This window comes from Eretmochelys imbricata, chromosome 10 (assembly GCF_965152235.1).
Source record: "Eretmochelys imbricata isolate rEreImb1 chromosome 10, rEreImb1.hap1, whole genome shotgun sequence".
Classification (NCBI taxonomy): Eukaryota; Metazoa; Chordata; order Testudines; family Cheloniidae; genus Eretmochelys; species Eretmochelys imbricata.
In genome coordinates, this window is record NC_135581.1 from 20,064,365 (window position 1) to 20,086,205 (window position 21,841).

Genomic DNA, 21,841 nt, shown 5'->3' on the forward strand with positions numbered 1-21,841 from the left:
GAGCCAGTACCCCCCGAACCCACCCAAGGCTGCCTCCTGGACCCGCCAGGCGGAGAAGGGACCTCTGGTGAGTGTACCTTTTTAAATAGTATACATGGTTTAAAGGCATGTGTGTTTAATGATTAATTTGCCCTGGCATTCACGGCCAGTACAGCTACTGGAAAAGTCTGGGGATGGAGCGGAAATCCTCCAGGGACATCTCCATAAAGCTCTCCTGGATGTACTCCCAAAGCCTTTGCAAAAGGTTTCTGGGGACGGCAGCCTTATTCCGTCCACCATGGTAGGACACTTTACCATGCCAGGCCAGTAGCATGTACTCGGGAATCATTGCAGAACAAAGCATTGCAGTGTACATTTGCTGGCGTTCAACAACATCCATTCTTTATCTCTCTGTGTTATTTTCAAGAGAGTGATATCATTCATGGTCACCTGATTGAAATAGGGTGCTTTTCTTAAGGGGACATTCAGAGGTGCCCATTCCTGCTGGGTATTTGCCTTTGGCTGAACAGAAATGTTCCCCGCTGTTAGCCATGGGGAGGGGGAGGGGTTAGCCACACGGTGGGGGGAGGCAAAATGCAACCTTGTAACGAAAGCACATGTGCTACGTATGTAATGTTAACAGCAAGGTTTACCGTGAAAGAGTGTACCCATTGTTCTATGAAATGTATCTTTTTAAATACCTCTGTCCCTTTTTTTTCTCCACCAGCTGCATGTGTTTCAAGGATCTTCTCCTTCCCAGAGGCTAGCGAAGATTAGAAGAAACACACTCGCGATGAAATGTTCTCTGAGTTCATGCTGTCCTCCCACACTGACAGAGCACAGATGAATGCGTGGAGGCAGACAATGTCAGAGTGCAGGAAAGCACAAAATGACTGGGAGGAGAGGTAGCGGGCTGAAGAGGGTAAGTGGTGGGCTGAAGCTGAAAGGTGGTGGCAGCGTGATGAGAGGAGGCAGGATTGCTGAGGCTGCTGGAGGATCAAACTAATATGCTCCAGCATATGGTTGAGCTGCAGGAAAGGCAGCAGGAGTACAGACTGCTGCTACAGCCCCTGTGTAACCATCCGCCCTCCTCCCCAAGTTCCATAGCCTCCTCACCCAGACACCCAAGAACGCAGTGGGGGGGTCTCCGGCCACCCAGTCGCTCTACCCCAGAGGATTGCCCAAGCAACAGAAGGCTGGCATTCAATAAGTTTTAAAGTATTAAACTTTTAAAGTGCTGTGTGGCCTTGTCCTTCCCTCCTCCACCACCCCTCCCGGGCTACCTTGGCAGTTATCCCCCTATTTGTGTGATGAATTAATAAAGAATGCATGAATGTGAAGCAACAATGACTTTATTGCCTCTGCAAGTGGTGATCGAAGGGAGGAGGGGAAGGTGGTTAGCTTACAGGGAACTAGAGTGAACCAAGGGAGGGGGGGGTTATCAAGGAGAAACAAACAGAACTTTCACACCATAGCATGGCCCGTCATGAAACTGGTTTTCAAAGCTTCTCTGATGTGCACCGTGCCCTCCTGTGCTCTTCTAACCACCCTGGTGTCTGGCTGCATGTAACCAGCGGCCGGGCGATTTGCCTCAACCTCCCACCCCGCCATAAACGTCTCCCCCTTACTCTCACAGATATTGTGGAGTGCACAGCAAGCTGTAATAACGATGGGAATATTGGTTTTGCTGAGGTCTAACCGAGCCAGTAAACTGCGCCAGCGCGCTTTTAAATGTCCAAATGCACATTCTACCACCATTCTGCACTTACTCAGCCTGTAGTTGAACAGCTCCTGACTACTGTCCAGGCTGCCTGTGTATGGCTTCATAAGCCATGGCATTAAGGGGTAGGCTGGGTCCCCAAGGATAACTATAGGCATTTCAACATCCCCAACGGTTATTTTCTGGTCTGGGAATAAAGTCCCGTCCTGCAGCTTTTGAAACAGACCAGAGTTCCTGAAGATGCAAGCGTCATGTACCTTTCCCGGCCATCCCACGTTGATGTTGGTGAAACGTCCCTTGTGATCCACCAGAGCTTGCAGCACTATTGAAAAGTACCTCTTGCGGTTTATGTACTCGCTGTCTTGGTACTCTTGTGCCAAGATAGGGATATGGGTTCCGTCTATGGCCCCACCACAGTTAGGGAATCCCATTGCCACAAAGCCATCCACTATGACCTGCACATTTCCCAGGGTCACTACCCTTGATATCAGCAGATCTTTGATTGCGTTGGCTACTTGCATCACAGCAGCCCCCAAAGTAGATTTTCCACTCCAAACTGATTCCTGACTGACTGGTAGCTGTGTGGCATTGCAAGCTTCCACAGGGCTATTGCCACTCACTTCTCAACTGTGGTGGCTGCTCTCATCTTGGTATTCTTGCGCCTCAGGGCAGGGGAAAGCAAGTCACAAAGTTCCATGAAAGTGCCCTTACGCATGCAAAAGTTTCGCAGCCATTGGGAATCATCCCAGACCTGCAACACTATGCAGTCCCACCAGTCTGTGCTTGTTTCCCGGGCCCAGAATCGGCGTTCCACCGCATGAACCTGCCCCATTAGTACCATGATGCCCACATTGCCAGGGCCCGTGCTTTGAGAGAAGTCTGTGTCCATGTCCTCATCACTCTCGTCTCCACGCTGACGTCTCCTACTCGCCCGGTTTCGCTTTGCCAGGTTCTGGTGCAGCCAGATGTTGCTGGATAATGCACGTGGTGTTTAATGTGGTCCTAATTGCCAAAGTAATCTGAGCGGGCTCCATGCTTGCCGTGGTATGGCGTCTCCACAGAAAAAAGGCACAGAATGATTGTTTGCCATTGCTGTGACGGAGGGAGGGGCGAGTGACGACTTGGCTTACAGGGAATTAAAATCAACAAAGGGGGTGTCTTTACATCAAGGAGAAACAAAAACAACTGTCACACAGAATGACCCCCTCAAGGATTGAACTCAAAACCCTGGGTTTAGTAGGCCAATGCTCAACCCAATGCTCAACCCACTGAGCTATCACTCTCTCTGGTATTTCTGGCTGGACTGAATCTCCATTAAACTTTTCAAGGTGCCCCTGACAGACCTCACCAATTGATTGTCGGCTGTTGATTTCATGGAGGGGGGAGCAAATGAATACAAAACAAATCTGGTGTATTTCTTGTTTTGATCCACTCCATCTATCTTTTACATCTTTGACTGGCAGCAGATAGTGCAGTAGGACTGCTAGCCATCCTCATCTCCTGCCTGCTCGCCAGAAGATGGTACAATAGGACTGCTTGCAGGACTAAAGAGAATGACCTGGCTGAGTTCAGGATCCTGACGCAGGGAAGAAAGGTAAGCAGCAGGATACGGACCCTGGACTTCAGGAAAGCAGACTTCGACTCCCTCAGGGAACGGATGGCCAGGATCCCCTGGGGGACTAACTTGAAGGGGAAAGGAGTCCAGGAGAGCTGGCTGTATTTCAAGGAATCCCTGTTGAGGTTACAGGGACAAACCATCCCGATGAGTCGAAAGAATAGTAAATATGGCAGGCGACCGGCTTGGCTTAACGGTGAAATCCTAGCGGATCTTAAACATAAAAAAGAAGCTTACAAGAAGTGGAAGGTTGGACATATGACCAGGGAAGAGTATAAAAATATTGCTCGGGCATGTAGGAATGAAATCAGGAGGGCCAAATCGCACCTGGAGCTGCAGCTAGCGAGAGATGTCAAGAGTAACAAGAAGGGTTTCTTCAGGTATGTTGGCAACAAGAAGAAAGCCAAGGAAAGTGTGGGACCCTTACTGAATGAGGGAGGCAACCTAGTGAGAGAGGATGTGGAAAAAGCTAATGTACTCAATGCTTTTTTTGCCTCTGTTTTCACTAACAAGGTCAGCTCCCAGACTGCTACGCTGGGCATCACAAAATGGGGAAGAGATGGCCAGCCCTCTGTGGAGATAGAGGTGGTTAGGGACTATTTAGAAAAGCTGGACGTGCACAAGTCCATGGGGCCGGACGAGTTGCATCCGAGAGTGCTGAAGGAATTGGCGGCTGTGATTGCAGAGCCATTGGCCATTATCTTTGAAAACTCGTGGCGAACCGGGGAAGTCCCGGATGACTGGAAAAAGGCTAATGTAGTGCCAATCTTTAAAAAAGGGAAGAAGGAGGATCCTGGGAACTACAGGCCAGTCAGCCTCACCTCAGTCCCTGGAAAAATCATGGAGCAGGTCCTCAAAGAATCAATCTTGAAGTACTTGCATGAGAGGAAAGTGATCAGGAACAGCCAGCATGGATTCACCAAGGGAAGGTCATGCCTGACTAATCTAATCGCCTTTTATCATGAGATTACTGGTTCTGTGGATGAAGGGAAAGCAGTGGATGTACTGTATCTTGACTTTAGCAAAGCTTTTGACACGGTCTCCCACAGTATTCTTGTCAGCAAGTTAAGGAAGTATGGGCTGGATGAATGCACTATAGGGTGGGTAGAAAGCTGGCTAGATTGTCGGGCTCAACGGGTAGTGATCAATGGCTCCATGTCTAGTTGGCAGCCGGTGTCAAGTGGAGTGCCCCAGGGGTCGGTCCTGGGGCCGGTTTTGTTCAATATCTTCATAAATGATCTGGAGGATGGTGTGGATTGCACTCTCAGCAAATTTGCGGACGATACTAAACTGGGAGGAGTGGTAGATACGCTGGAGGGGAGGGATAGGATACAGAAGGACCTAGACAAATTGGAGGATTGGGCCAAAAGAAATCTGATGAGGTTCAATAAGGATAAGTGCAGGGTCCTGCACTTAGGACGGAAGAATCCAATGCACCGCTACAGACTAGGGACCGAATGGCTAGGCAGCAGTTCTGCGGAAAAGGACCTAGGGGTGACAGTGGACGAGAAGCTGGATATGAGTCAGCAGTGTGCCCTTGTTGCCAAGAAGGCCAATGGCATTTTGGGATGTATACGTAGGGGCATAGCGAGCAGATCGAGGGACGTGATCGTCCCCCTCTATTCGACATTGGTGAGGCCTCATCTGGAGTACTGTGTCCAGTTTTGGGCCCCACACTACAAGAAGGATGTGGATAAATTGGAGAGAGTCCAGCGAAGGGCAACAAAAATGATTAGGGGTCTAGAACACATGACTTATGAGGAGAGGCTGAGGGAGCTGGGATTGTTTAGCCTGCAGAAGAGAAGAATGAGGGGGGATTTGATAGCTGCTTTCAACTACCTGAAAGGGGGTTCCAAAGAGGATGGCTCTAGACTGTTCTCAATGGTAGCAGATGACAGAACGAGGAGTAATGGCCTCAAGTTGCAGTGGGGGAGGTTTAGATTGGATATTAGGAAAAACTTTTTCACTAAGAGGGTGGTGAAACACTGGAATGCGTTGCCTAGGGAGGTGGTGGAATCTCCTTCCTTAGAAGTTTTTAAGGTCAGGCTTGACAAAGCCCTGGCTGGGATGATTTAACTGGGAATTGGTCCTGCTTCGAGCAGGGGGTTGGACTAGATGACCTTCAGGGGTCCCTTCCAACCCTGATATTCTATGATTCTATGATTCTATGATTCTATGAGTCACTCCTATTTTAGTCCCTGCGCCCATGTCTGCCCAGGCGCTCCTGACCGACCATACCGAGGCAGCCAGGAGCACCTCGGACGTGATGACAATGGTTATCAGGCCTATTGCAGTCTGCTGCCACAAGGCAATGTGTTGCTGCTGTGTAGCAATGCAGTACCGCATCTGCCAGCACCCAGGAGACGTACGGTGACAGTGAGCTGAGCGGGCTCCATGCTTGCCATGGTATGGCGTCTGCACAGGTAACTAAGGAAAAAAGGCACGAAACGATTGTCTGCCATTGCTTTCACAGAGGGAGGGAAGGAGGGTCTGACGATATGTACCCAGAACCACCCGTGACAATGTTTTTGCCCCATCAGGCATTGGGATCTCAACGCAGAATTCCAAAGGGCGGTGGAGACTGCGGGAACTGTGGGATAGCTACCCACAGTGCAACGCTCTGGAAGTCGTCGCTGGCCTCGGTACTGTGGAAGCACTCCGCCGAGTTAATGCACTTAATGCACTTAGAGCATTTTTTGTGGGGACACACACACTCGACAAAATAAAAACGATTTCTAAAAAACCAACTTCTATAAATTCGACCTAATTTCATAGTGTAGACATACCCTTAGTTAATTAAGATTAACTTTCCTGAGTGTCCCCTGGTGGACAAGCCCACAGTACTCTATAGTAGTACTTTGTAACACAGTACTCTATCATAATACTCTGTAATAACATAGTACTCTAAGGCTATGTCTATACTGTGCTGCTACAGCAGTGCCGCTCTTAAGTTACACAGTGTAGCTGCTCTTTGTTGGCAGGAGAGAGCTCTCTTGCCAACAAAATAAAACCACCCCCAACAAGCAGCGGTAGCTATGTCAGCGGGAGAGCGTCTCCCGCCAACAAAGAGCTGTCCACGCTGGCACTTTTTGTCAATAAAACTTTTGTTGATCAGGGGTATTTTTTTCACACCCTTGACCGACAAAAGTTTTACTGACGAAAGTGCGGTGTAGACATAGCCTAATATAGTTCTCTGGAAGAGAGTTTCTAAGCATCCAGTCACCTTCCAAGCAGCGGGTGAGTATTTTTAGGCAATCTTAGTAGCTGTTGAATAAATAATTCTATATATCTGAGTCCAATCTAACAAAGCCCAAAGTGATACTGATATGGAGAATTGTTTCAGACATCATAGAAATTGGTGCATGTAGCACTTTCCCAGACAGGTCACTAATTAAATATTGAGGAGATTCTTCTCAGAAGCCAGGAAAAGAGGAGATTCACTGTAGGAGATAGGATTACTAACTGCTCAGAGGGTCAAATGCTGGTTTTCCTCACCCCATGGGCATACAAGGCTCAAATACAGTGAGACTTGGACAATTCCACTGCACAGGGTGGAGCCAAGCTGTGGAGAAGCCACTTAGGAGGCTCTGCTTCTCCAAAATGCCATAGATGATGCTCTCTGAGGCTCCATGGAGGGGAAACAGGGACAGATTCAGGGAGTGGCCAGGACAATGGGTCAAAACTATGAGGATTCTATAGCCTATATTCTGACATAAGGAGCATTCAGGGACCACAGCTACTATCACAGTCCCTGGACTGTAGCGGTGGCTACATGGACATCCATCATTCTTAAGGCTAAAGTGGATCTTCAGTGGTGCATAGACTTTGCACTGGCCTGTTTCTCAGGATTTCCCCTCTTGTATTGCCACAGTCAAGGCCCCAAGCAAGCAAGAAAACAGTTTCCTACCTACATCCAGCCTACCTCCAGAATGAGTAGGTCAGCCCACAATGGGGCCAAGATCTCCCATGTGTGTGTTAACTGTTACTGATTAACAGAGCTCTGGTGGCATAGCAGAGGTTCTTATTTGTTTATATTTACACAAAGTAATAATGATGACTATTTGCATTTAAACAGCACCTTTCATCTGGTGATCTGGAGGCACTTTATGAACCATCATTTTTACAAAGTTAATTACTTAATTTTATTCTGATTTCAATGTCCTTTAAATGTGCTAATGCATTCTCCATTGCTACTGTCACTGGACTGATATAAAACTGAAAACACTGAGCTGATTGCCTATCCAGAGTTCTTAGAGATGAAGAAATGGAGGCCTCGTAACAGAGCCCTAAACGTCAGCTCAGAGATTAATGGATTCAGGATACTTACCTTCTGTCTGTAGAATGAATTAATGTTATGGATCATGTCTGTGGAGGGGTTTTCCTATGTGTAGGTTTCATCACAAAAGGGACAAATCTACCTGAATTACACTGGCTGACACATCCCTATGATTGTGTATGCCATGCCACAAGGTAGTTTCATTCTTTATGTACTCCAAAATTAGCAGCATGGAGGGAAACCTCTGCATGGATTCACTGTAGCAGCATTGTTCACCTCTCCTCAACCTGGACTCTGGTGGACAGTCCTTTGAGAGGTTAAGTATCCTTAGTGGGAGAGGTGACAGATGGGGGGTAGCACAGGGAGGACCAAGAGTGTGGCCAAGGGAATGAATTAATTTCAGGTAGCATTAACTTGTCTCTGGTCCCGCTGTAACTGTGAAACACATTGGTTTTAGGGGAAGCCACTGGCCCATGATGCTCCAGGTCCATTGCTCAGTGATGCCACGCTGCCGAGGAGCTAAATGATTGAGACAATGATCCCTAGAGCAAATGTAGATGCACAGGGCCTCCAAGAAGATGAATCCCGATTGATCATCTGGATTCCTGGGGTTCAGGGATAGGACCACTCTCTCTGGCTCGGGGAGGAGGACTGGACGCAATCTCCACCATGCTAATGGAACAGTCCCAGAAAATCTCTGCAAGGGGATCATCACAGATTGTACACCTCTTTCAAACTCCCTCCCCTGGGTATTTCTGCAGGAAGTCAGAGTGATCCGGATTTACATAGCTGCAAGCACAAAGCCCAGTTTTGCTGTCACTGACATTGATGATGAAACTCCCATTGATTTCAGTGGAACAGGACTGGGTTCTGTGTTTGTAAAAATAAGAGAATGGGTGTTACACTTCTGCACCAGTTCACCACAAGACCAGTTCACCCCTGAAGTAGCTAGTGGCTTCAGTGGCGTTGGTCCAGGAATAAGCTTGGCCTCATATTCTGAAAATACATAAAAGGTGGAATTCCCTGTTGATTCTTCTTCCTTTTTTGAATTGTTTTTGCTCAGAAGTGAACAGAGGCTGCTGTCACATTTCTATGAAATTACTTGAAGATGAGATACTTTTCCATTTTGTCAGTATAAAAAACAAACGTTTTTGTACAAAATCCCATAAATCCCCAATCAATAAAGTGGTTTCTTCAGGCCAGTAAAAATATACTTAAAACACTGCTCCTGCTCTTCATACAACTCATTACATTTTGCATTTTTGGGAGCACATAATCGTTAGAACTGCTCAATGAGCCACCTGTCTCACTGGAAATTATTCCTTCATTTAATGAAGAATTTTCTTGAAATGATTTTCTCAAACATTTTGCCCTTTATGAACTGACAAAATGTGGTTAATTAATGTTTCATTGCTGATTCTGTAGGGCAACTAACAGAATTATCCAGGGACACTTGCACTGTTTTTTCATACACTTCACCCTCCAAGCATGCATTTTTCATCTTTGAATTGTGAATGAATTTGTACTATAGCTTTAATCTAGTTATACAGCAGAATGCTTCTCAGGGAAATGAAATGGCTTTATTTAATAGCCCAAAAGGAAAATAATCAACTATTTTGCACTGTAGGTTTTCTACCGAAAGGGGCTTATCCTGTTGCAGATTTTAGCACCTTTGGGCTCAGTTTTGCTAGGTGCTGAGATTCAATTTGCACAGTGACTGAGCGCCCTCCGGAATAGTCACAGGTGCTCAATGCAGGTGGGCTTGATCCTACAATGCTATTTTTTTATTACTGCCTCTGGACTGACACACACACATAGTCATAAGTAAACAGTGGCTCCTATAAGAATAACACTGTAAAACATAGGAGTCAACGACCAAACACAAAAACACAAGGAGAAAATTACATACTAGAAGTGGATGATGCCACAGGCTATTGGCAGGAATTTATGTTCAAAGTGTCCTACTTGACAGGTCTACCAATATTATTTTTCATAAATTATATTTAAAGGATATATAAAAGCTAATGAGGAACTGTCCCAAATATGACACCTAAGCCCCACAACTAACATTTCAAATAATTATTGGTGTACACTCACCCAAATATTAACACTGAGTTACATCTACGTTTAATTTACCTTTCTAAGTATTCACTGTCATATATAAAGACTTCAGAATTCATTAACTCTTTGACCTATGAGTATTTTAACAAATTTCTTTGCCAAAACATTTAATCAGTGCAGCAATGATTTGCTATTTATTTGTTGCAGTAACTTTCATTGTTTTTGCATTGTACTCTGCATAATATATTGGCTTTGCCCAGACACCTCCCACATTTCTTCAGACCACTCCCTTTTCGGGGAGGTTTTTTTGTTTTGTTTTGGGGGGTTTTTTTGCATTTTTTCTCACTAGACTATTTTTGTGGTTTAAACTGAGTTGGTAGAATAGTAAGTCAGAGGTTTCACCTAGTGCATGGAATGTGGAGGCAGGTTGGGCAGTAAATTGCAACTGTGGAACTCAGCTAGAAAAGGAACCAGTATGTAGGAGGAAGTCTAGCCATACTGAATTGGGATAGAGAGAATGAGGGAGGAAATAAGTAGCTTCGTGGTCTCTTTCCACTTCCATCACCAGAAGCCAAAACGGTCCCTCCAGGCCAATCTGCACTATCAGGGTTCTGTGGATCTGTAAGTAAAATTCCAAGGACCAAGAGGGACCGAAGCAAGAGAGCAGCCGCTCAAAGTAGCATGCTTCCTTCTACTAATGGCCGATTTCTGAGCGAAAATGTGTATTCTGTCATTGGAAACAGTGTTCTCCCTCTGCCTTCTCACACCATCCCTGCAGCTCCTTGGAGTCCACAGCTGTAGCGGAAGGAGCTATGCTGTTGAGGAGAGGGTGGTACCTGTGTGGATACCACAGAATCTGCTAGCTTGGAAACTAGTCATTCTGTGAATCTTCAAGCTCTCTGGGGTCTGTGAGTCATGCTCCTGCCCCCTCTGTGAAGTAGGAAACCCTCTCCTCTTTGAGAGCTGCATGCAACACAGGTTCGACCTTGGGGAATTTTTAAGTGTTATTTCCTATACATTCTACGAGAAAGGAAGATCAGGGCCTAACACAGGTAGAAATAAATACAAGAGGAGAATTCAGATAAATAAAAGATTCTGCAATTGTATCAGAAATACAAGCACCATTACTTGTTTCTGATACTGGTCAAAGCCATCAATCATTTATAGAAACATTCACACAGCAGAGTTTTAGGGCCCACTCCTGCTCCGACTGATGTCAATGAGAGGTTTGCTATTGACTTCAACTGGATTAGAATCTATACTTTAGAAAGGATAAAATTCTTCAGTGGGAAGTATTGTCTTTGCTGCACTGATGAGACAAAAGCTGACTTTCCTCAGGGAAGAAATACAATATAAATATGTTAATAGTAATAATTATAATAATAAGAGACAATAATAATCTTGGATTTGACTCATCCTTCGATGTCTGTCTTTCTGTCTGTTAGAAAATAGCTGCCAAAATAGTCTACTTGATTTACTTGAGCCGATATCGTCTACTGCAGTGAGATTACTTATTGCTGTTTTATCACTTCAAATATGCTTTCTTGGTTTCTCTGTGTTTCTTTAAAAATTAATGTACAGGTCTTTTAAAAATAGAAACATGCTAAGAATCGTAATTACTTTGTCAGTCTATTTAAAGCCTGTCTTCAGACCTTCATAAAACCAGCAGATTCACTATTTCTGTAAAGAGATATTTAATTGCCATACCCTTGGGTTAGATCCTTTCCCACTTTTCCCAGTGGGCTGGCACTGAATAAACCAAAATGGTTTTGTCTATGATATTGCTAGGAATAGATACAGTTACTAATACTTAGCTCTTAATACTGAGCTTTTCATCCAGAGATCTCCAAGCGCTTTACAATGCATCCTTATCCCCATTTTACAGAAATGGAAAATGAGTCACAAGAAAATTAAATGACTTGCCCAATGCTATACAGCAGGTCAGTAACAGTGAGGAGTAGAACCCATGTCTACCGGCCAGTGCTCTACTCTCTTGACCAGCTTTAGTGAAGCAAGAATCTTTTTCAAAATTAAATCTATTTGGTTAAGAGGCTAAGGGTCTGCTCAACATCTGGAACTTCAAACAAGTGTTAAAGTTTTTTCACATGGTGGTATTAAATACTATTTTACCACCAATCTCTTTTCTTGTGTAAAGCTTTTTCTATTCTTCTTACACTTTACCTTTTTCTCCACCTTTTGGGGTCCTGATTCTTCACTGCCTTGTACCTTGTGTAATAATTTACTCCTGTGCAAAGTGAGCATAAAATGCTACCATTCTGATATGTTAGGAATTTTTTATACTTACTTTGCATAGGTATCAATGATAATGGTCCCTTCTCAGTGCAGGGGGATGGATTAGATGACCTCTCAAGGTTCCTTTCAGTCCTACAGTTCTATGACACATGATGCAGGGTTGTGAGGAACTAGGCCGTTTGTCTCTGCATTTAGTAGCAAAACTCTTCTATGGTTCCCCAGAACCTGAACCATATGATGCATTAGCTTGAGGTAAATTATCAATGGCAAACATACATCTAAGGCCTTGCATACATGAGAAAGTTGCATCAGTTTTATTAAAGATGTGATTTTAAATCTATTTAGTCAAACTAGTGCAAACCTATGTGTGGTAAGTCTTATTTCAGTTTAAGCCAAGTTTATTTTCCTTTTAGCTTAAATCAATTAGAAATCAATTTAAACTGAATTAAGGCACTCTGAAATAAGAGTATGCATGCACAGATTTGCACTAGTTTAACTAAATAGGTTTTAAAACTTATTTAAGATAAACCAGGGCAACTTTTCTCTTGTTGACAAGGCCTAATTGTCTATGGGCCCAATCCAATAGCCACAGAAATCAATGGAAAGACTCCCATTGACTTAAATAGGCATTGAGTGAAGGCCTTAGTATCATGCAGATTCTTCAGTTACACATACATGACACTCTTCAATACAATATACACACAGACAGACATAAGTGTATGAAAATGTTTCTCCTCCTTTCTTTACCACAAATCTAATCCTGAGCTTCTAAACAGCAGGCATTCAGTCCCCTGAATGACATTGCTTTGTAGATATAAACCACAGTCACCTTACAATAGTGCTTTATTTAGAAATGTGGGTGCACACTACACACATATAGGGGAGATTTTCAGCAGCACAAAGAGTCATTTAGGGGACCTCTCCTATTGACAATCAATGAAACCGGGACTTTTAAACTCCCATTAGTGCCTTTGAAAATCTCCCCCATGTTGTTTCATATGTTCTTTATTCCTTTGGCTCATGAGTCATCCATTTATGATTAATTGTGTTTTTTGTTATTTGAACTAAATTGTTTAGAAACCTTTGGACCTGGATAACTATACAGTGAAGTTTACTATTAATAATACTAATTAATAATAATAACTTATGGTGTCTGGGCAGTAGAGTCTCACTCATTTGGATGTTGGTTTGGATTAAGGCGTGTTTTATTTTAGCTTTGCAGAAGCTTTAGTTGAATCTTTTCTGCCATGGACAGTCCAATGGTATTTAAACAAATCCATCTGCCTTTTTTCTGTAGTCATAGAGCCAATCCAGCAAGGTGACAACCACCCTCAATTCCCAGAGAAGTCAGAAATCACAGAACCACTCAATATGATGTAGGACTGGGCCCAAAAATGCTGTGTCTCTGTTTGTACATGTGTGTCTGACTGTCTGTCTGTAAAGGGCTATGAAAATACAAGAATCTCAGGAAGCTGACACACAAATTCAGGAATGAATTGTCATTTACCTTTTTTCTGTCTAATGAACACAAGTATTTGATTAACATCAACAATGATAAATGTGACTCCAATGTGAAAAGCCTTAAACTACCTTAAAAACAGAATGACAAGAGTGACAAACTCTTGGAGCTGGGCACTGTAGGTATTCGTCTTGGCAGTCCAAGTGTATATCCCTACTGCTGTTTGATTTTTTTTAAATACTACATCAGATGCTGGCCAAAGGATTATAAAACGTTATGAAGTCACGTTAAACATTCTGAGACAGATTCTGTTCTGTGGTGAGGCTACACTGCACTGCTAGCAAAATCTGGTCTTAAAACTGACTTAACCAGCCAAGGGGGGATTGCCCCAGGTCAAGAGTGACCTCTAAGGGTGTGGCACTTGAGTAGGAGCTCTTATGCCTCTCCCCCTTCCTGCCAATGCCAGAGCAGGAAAAAGAGTGCATGGCTAGAGGAATGGGACATGCCTAATCATGCCCTTGTGCTATACTACTCTTCAGCTATTTTTTCAGTCTCTCCAAGCTGCTCTTACTCAGGGAGGGGGACCACCTCTGCACAAAATAGCATCACTAACATGACCTGGTTTTGAACCCGGAGTGTAAATGTAAATGATTCTTTTTCCCATTACCTGAGAAATCTAGTTCCCCCATATTATGCATGTTCTGGCAACAGCAAAGGAGTTATATGTTTCTTCAACAATCTCTTATAAAATGTGTGCATGGTATTACATAGTGCATATTTTCAGTGCATAGATCAGCCACACTACTCAGTGGCAGAGCAGTTAAAATAGCTGCCACCATAGCTTTTTGGTAAACCAGGCAACAAGCTTTTCAGAGACTTATCAGCAAAACACTCTGAAACAAATCCTCAAGTGGGCCAAAGCTCTACCTAGTGCCCTTGCAGAGCTGGAGGCAGAGGTGGCATTCAACCCCTGGCATAAACTAGAGCAACCACAGGACTGTTCTATGCCAGCTGGAATAGCCCCACAGGGGTTGTTCTGATGGCCCAGGATAATTGGTGTTCATTCCAGGCTGACTGCTTCTTGCCAACGGCACACATATGACATACCCCATGTGTTGGGAAGGTAGAGGAAGAGCAGGTGGCATAGAGCTGGCTATGCTGGCCTTATGCTACTGGGTAATCCCCATGTTACAGGGGAATTTCCAGTTGCCTGGAGTGAGGATCTGACCCCTTTATCTAACCTACCATTCTTATTCAAAATTAAGCAAAAAAGAAGTATTGAACTAACCATTTCAGCTTACATCTGACATTGTTACCATCAAAATAGGGATAGCACACAAATTCCTAAAGCTTAGTGAGTGAAAAACAGAATATTTGTTGTTTGTTCTCATATTAAATTGCAGCAAAGCTCTTGGTTTGCAGTCTCCTGACATGTACTCCTGATTGTGCTGACCAAAACTGGGGCATTACCTTGTACCCTGACTTTGGTTCTAAACTTCATAACAATAACAAGCAGCAATGTACCTGTGAAGTGTGAGGCTTAATAGGATACTGTGCTACTCATTCATTTCTGTGTGGTTATTTCATTGAATTGGCATTTTGGTATTTACCCAGGAAATTCTATAACCCTACTCAAGCCAACACAGTTGATTCCAAATGAAGTTGTGTGTATGCTAATGATGGCCAAGAAATACATTTATGTATCTCTGGTTCAGTGAAGCCTTCCCAAAATTATATTATAAATATCACTTATAGAGAAGGTTGTCACCACACTATTATTATGTGCTGGAACTGCTGTCCATTCACAAGTCTGACTGCATTTTATTGTTGAGCACAAGAACTGCCCTACCTGCTCCACACAAGAGAAATTTTCTTTACATGTGAGTAAACAAGCCCAGTGCCTCACAAACTTTTAAAAAACATGTCTTACAACAAAGCTGTTTCAGACTTATATGTGAAATTAATTCAGATTGTCACACTTTAGGGGCCAGATCCTCAAATAGTGTAAACCAGCACAGCACCATTGAGGATCTGGCTAAAAGTGACTATTGTAGAATAAGATTTACTACAGTGTTACACTTAATTGCCCTAAACATTACAACCAATAAGTAAGTTATTTCTAGTTTTGCAAATCTAGATGTATATTAGCAAAGAGTTCCTTCTCCTTTAAATGTTAAATGGAAACTACTTGGCTTCCATTATATTATTTCCATTACATTGGCTTTCATCACTTTCCACCACATTACCTACACAATCAAGTGACTTTAAAACAAATATACATTACCTGGTTATTATTATTTATTTGTACTGCAGTTGTGTCTAGAAGCACTAATTGGGGAACAGGGCCCTATTGTGATAGGCACTGTAAAGATAGGCAATAAAAAGATCATCTTAGCCCTGAAGAGCTCACAATCTAAGTTATGACAAAATGCAACAAACAAATGAGACAAACAAGAGAATAGGGAGGGCAACTACATATGGTTATACTGGGCCTTTGATTTTGTTAATAATAACAATAAACACTTCACATGTTCAAAGTGCTATACCAACATTAAAAGCCAATTTGTGGCACTGGGAGGAGTGACTCTGTTCTGACTCTCTACATTTTGCTTCCCACATCTTCTGAAGAATACATCTGCCACCTTTTTCTGCATCAAAGCACTTGGAATCACCTTACAAAGTCAAAAATAAGATTTTAAAATCAATGTATAAATCTGATTAGAAGTCAGTGCAGGCATCAGAGCAGGAAAAATGTGCAATGATCATTTAGAACAGCTACTGTAAATAGCCTCTCTACAGTATTTTAAGCATGTTGAAGCCTATGAACCAACAGATCAATTATTCAAATAGTAAAGCCTCATAATAGTACTGAAGGTGACTGGAGAACAGACTAGCACCTCAGTATTACTCTGGGATATAATCTGTAATGTTCTTCAAGTGATTTAAAAAAAAGCCCTCAATAAAATGGGGCTAGTGTGAAGCAGTGGAGCTCCACTGGCTAGCAACTGGGCACGTGAGTCAAGACACCTGGGTTCTATTCCTCCCGGCCAGTTACTCTGCCAATGAGTTGTTCTGTGACTTTAAGTTGCTATTCATTGGGAGTCATAAGTGATCAGCAGTTCTGAAAATCATGCCAGTCACCTCTCTAAGTCTGAGTTTACTGCGTGGAGATACTGGAATGGTAATAATATAGATCTTTGTGGACTTTGGATGAAAGTTACTCTATAAGTACAAATTATCATTATTACAGACGCTACATGGTCACTAACATTCAAGATCTGGCTGTAAAACAACACCAAGAGTCTTATTTTTAGAAACAAGGAGAAGAACACAAGTCTATTCCATGCCACAGAAGCAGTAGAAGCTGTTGCATGTGTCTGAGTCAACCAACATGATTTCAGTCTTGTTCAGTTCAGTTTTGGAAATCGTTGAGCCACTCAGTCCTGAACGTACTCCAGGCACTGCAACAAAACCAATGCTGCAGTTGAAACATCAGGAGTGTGGGAGAGTTAGATTTCACTGTCATCAGCATATGAGCTATGTGATAACATATTCATGGAAAACCGAAGCCAGAGGTAAAGTCTGAACCCCGCACACAGCCCTGAGAAACACTGCAATATCTTAGAAACTTGAGCAAAGCAGGAAACAGTGGAGAAAATATGATACCAAAGATATTAAAGATATTCTAGTAAGACTTCACGATAGACAATATCAAAAGGTGGATGACAGATCTAGGAGACCAGCAAACGTTATGGCCCACAACCTGTCTTAACAAAGAAGTTATTGCAGACATTGCATTCTCCACAAAGCATTCTCCATGGAGCATAATCAGAATCCTTGCTAAAACTCATCATATATTTTGTCCTGTAATGAATGCACAGCTTTTCAGTGACTTCCTTTTCAAGGATGTTAGCCATGAATGGTTATTTAGAAAATGGGAGGGAATTTACAGGTTTATCAAGTTTTGCCGGGAGGTGGCTCTGCCACCAAAAGAGTAACAGTTACTAGTATTGGGACAGTCAGGAGTCCTCCTGATAACTTGAATTGATAGCTTTTATCCCTATACCTATTCTTATCATCAGCACTTTGGAATGGATGTATCAGCTGTTGCATTCTGAAAAATGTTGATTTTACCGACAAGCACTCTTACACTAAAGAGCTTTTATTGAGCCAATACATACAGTATATCTATTATTATACAATTGAATGAAGCACAGTATTTCAATACTCTCCGACTGAACATAGGAATGAATAATATGGATGTCATTTGTGCCTCTCATGAAGCCTATAAAATATTGCCAATATTTGTTAAATGCCATATATTAAATCACATTGTATAGACATCAAAGGAAAACTAATGTCCCAATTATCCTTTCCCATCCCACAGCCTCCAAAACTAACATCTCTGCACTTCATTGAGCTAAGTGAGTGATTCATTTTTTCAAAGAAACAACAAAGTGACTTGAGCTGCCTTAGAATGTATCCAGCCCCAGGTTCCCTGTCCATTCTTAGGGTCAATGGGGGAAAGACCTTTGTCTTGAACTCAACCCAGTTCAGAAAGCAGAGGCTCCCACCAGCCTCAAAGAGCAAAATGGTCACACAAACCTTGCCCAGCCCCAAACAAAGCAAAGGCTGTTTCCTTTTGTTACCAAGAACACATTGCCCATTTGCATGTATGTATGCATTGCCAGATCTAAGCAGAAGGGGATCAGGTCATTACCCACTGCTGATTGAACACAATATCTATCAAACAGAATGTCACTTTAAATCACTATTCTCTCCCTACCCCCACCTTCCTCTGGTTTAAAGTGCTGATGCAGGGATCTGGAAATAAGCAGCAGCTCAGCGTTTTTATCCTTTGCACTAGCAATCCAAAGCACTTACTTCTCCCCAGCCCCTCAGCTTTCCACTCAGTCTCCTCCACTGCCCCGTAGCGTCTCATTGGTTTCTCTGTCTCCGTGCTGGCAGAGATGGCTCTCTTTAACTCCACGCCTGAGTGCATGGCTACTGCCCGGGCAATCTGTGTGCATGGGGCTTCCCTGTTTACTCCATCCGAGCCGGGGCTGCAGGGCTCCGGCTCAGCCCTTTCCTGGGCTGGACTGGAAGGCGCTGCTGAGCTCACTGCACCTCGTCGCCGAGGTGGTACCCGAGGAGGAGGAGGGGAAGGGATGCAGCGCACATGCTCAGTGCGAGGATGCTGTCTACAGGAGCGCTGGGTGAGAGCAAGGGAGAAGGGGAGGGGAAGGCAGGAAAACAATGGGAAAAAAACATGCCGTGGGGGGAGAGGAGGTCACTGGCTGGGGATTCTGCCACAGGTTGGGAAGGACAAGGGCTGGGGATAGTATTTTCCAGGCAGGGACGCAAAGGAAGAAGATCCCCCAAGCGATTGTGGAGGAGGATGCTTCCCACTTCACAAGGAACCTCCCTCCAAAGCCCATCTCTACGGTCCTATCTCCTGACCCCTCCCCAAAGCTGCTCTCCCCACCAGGCACTGGCTAGCTTCCCTCTCCCCCTCATACACGTACCTAGCCTAACCCCCACCCTCTATCATCTTCTGTTCATGCCCACTTCAGCTCCTGATCTTTTGAAGGGCAACTGGGTGGGTCACTCACTCTCCATCTTCATTCCTTCTAGAGGCGTAGCCAAGAGTAGCCAGGAGACATGGAGAGTCTGACCTCATGGTCATTTGCATGATCCTGGAATCCAGATTTATGAACTCTTGACTAGAAGTTTATTCTTCAGGGCAGGGATTGTCTTTCTTTTTGTGTCTTGTGCAGTGCTGAGCACATCAGGTTCATGTCACAGCTCATAAATCATAATACCATGGAGAGCTAAGCTTTGCTTTCACAGTAAACCCTCCAGTCCCCCCGTGCATTTCAACAGCCTGGACAAGGGTTCTGCAGAGCTCCACACTTTCTAGCTTCACTTTCAGCAAAAGCCAGAGGATCGCATCCAAACCAATGATTTGGTTTTGCATTTCTCCTGAATGTGTAGGGTCACTGTCTGTGCAGTCTCCTGGGATTAGAAGAGAAGGAAATGATTATGCAGAAAGCTAATTTCCAACTGTAGCAATTATTAGTTTTATTTTATTGTCTGGTGAGTGGGTAAAATTTTCTAATAACACTTCTCTTTTCAATTATGTAGTGCCTTTCATCCAAAGCTCCCATAGCACTTTACTGTTAGTGATATTACATTGTGCAGATGAGAAGCCCAGACAAAGCATAGTTAATTAACTTGCCCATTGCCACTCAGCAAGTCAGTGATAGAGTAAGGACCAGCACTGACATCTTCTGCCTCCCCAGTCAGTGTTTTAACCACTGGACCACACTGTCTCCTTATGAACACATACATAAAAAAGCTAAGTGAGATCAAATGACTGATTCATGACAACTGATGGATTTCCAGTAATTCTGAGCCTTTATTTTCAATTACAGACATACAAAGGGGTGTAGAAAGTGTGTGGAAGGGATTTCAAAATATGATGTTGGTTTTCTTGAGGTCAGCATTGGGGGAGTTATTTTTAATTTTGGAGCAGTAGGGGCTGCACAAAAAAAGCAAAATTCAAAATTGTAGCATTGAGAGAATCTCTACCTAGTTGCATTTCTGCTTTTCACTGAATGAAGCCAGCTAGCAAACTAGAATTACTTGGACAATATTTTAGAAAGCTTGCAGGACACCTGGCTCCTTCCCTCTAATCTGCATTCTGTGGAGATTTGCTGGGACTATTTTGGTCCCGGACATTCTGGAATTGCTCTCAGTGACTAGGAAATGCTGAGTCGTGGCATATTTCGGCCTTTAGTGAGAAGGAGCCCAGCGAGAGCTGTGAGTCAGAAGCAGCGTAGCAGGTGGCAGAACAATGCACAGCTAACTGGGTGACTATGTGACTGCCTGAGGGTGGCTGTATTGGCTCACTTGAAGGAATGAAGAACAGAGGAGTGGGAGGAAGACAAAAGCCTATCTGGGATAGGAGCCAGGTTTAGACTAGGAGATAGAGGCTGAGTGGGGAGGAGGGCCAATATGTGGATGCATCTGGGCCCCATTTAGGTTTAATACATCCCTTGGATGCTTTTCATAATTGCAACCCAAACGCTTTCTTTATGAGATGGAGGAAGAATCTAGGAAAATAATCAAATATTTTAAGATCTGAGTTTGCTAACATGAAAGAAGAAAGAAATAGCAGTAGTTAGAAATCATGATACTTCGAGAAATGAACTGTAGGTGACAGAGCATATTAGTCAATTAATCATATTCTGATAGTGCTTTTACCTATGTACCTTTGATACAGCTACATAATAATATTGGGGCCTGAACCTGCAAACAGTTACACATGTGAGTATTTGAGTAGTCCCAATGAGTTCACATGGAAGCATTTGCAGGATTGAGGTCTTAGTTCAGAAGAAATTAAGTTGCTTATGTTCTATTATTTTTGCTGTTGTGATTGGCATCATTTGCAGTAAAATTAATTTCCCTGCAGCTAATGATGCCCTTGAATGCACCTCAGAAAGATATTTACTCTTATGCCCACAAAGTTTATTCTCTTTTACTGAATGCAACATGGGGAAAGAAACTACGAAAATCTCAGTTCATTCCAGTTATTCAGAAGTTTGAGATGTAGAAAAATACAGATGTCCTTCAGGTCTGATTTATATTTCTCTCATGAAATCATACCACCTGTCTGCTTTAGTTTCCTGCCAGTTCCTACAATGATTTATTCATCATGTAATGTCATCAGGTACTGTGGCTAGTCATTTGAAATTGGACAGTTTGTGTGTCTGCCAATCTATTACCCTCTTACCCTCCAGTACATACCAATGATCTCATGTAGCAGCCAAGACACTATATATAATGTTTGCTCTTTACTCAGAGAATGGCAGCATGCCATGTAAATCAGGGTAGAAGAAGGTGTGTGTGAAGAATCTTTGGCTTCACATAGCTTGCCAGGGATCTATAGATTTTTTTTTTTTTTTTTTTTTTTGCTTCAGGCTCCCACAGATCCTTTGTTTACGGGGGTACAAGAGGCCTTGTTCTTTCCACAGGTCTCAATCTCAGCTCAGTGAAGGCATGACACAGCAAAGAAACCACTGCAAGACCTCACAACAATGTAGAAGGGTTTATTTCTTTACGGTATTTTTTCACAGGAGGGAATGGTCTCTCTCTAATTTCCCAGTCTCAAATGCCATAGGCAATTTATTGCTCAGGTTAATTTAGTGAGATTCAGCAGAAAAGTTGGCTACATTTGTTTCATGGTTAGCCTATTTAACATCTGAGGGAAAAAGATTCTGTTTTCATCAAGCGCATTCATTTTGGAGTATGCTTAAGATGCTGTAGGCATATCCTTCTTGAAACCAGATCTAAAATCAGCTGACAATATTTTCCTTGATGTTTATCACAAATGCATTGACCCCAGTTCTGAGCTGTGGCTCAAAGCAGCTCACAAGGCAAGGGGGGAAAGCGCTTCATGGCCCATTTATGGGACAA

General features: G+C 43.4%; 1 protein-coding gene across 1 annotated transcript in view; it reads right to left on the reverse strand.

Annotated features, from left to right (window-relative positions):
- The window catches only part of BMERB1 (bMERB domain containing 1), a 101,254-nt gene extending 82,889 nt beyond the window's left edge, over positions 1 to 18,365 (reverse strand). Inside the window, exon 1 of the mRNA XM_077828700.1 lies at positions 18,248 to 18,365. Coding sequence (XP_077684826.1) covers positions 18,248 to 18,365 — 118 coding nt within the window. The remainder of the gene's footprint in view (positions 1 to 18,247) is intronic.
- Between the last annotated feature and the right edge of the window lie 3,476 nt (positions 18,366 to 21,841).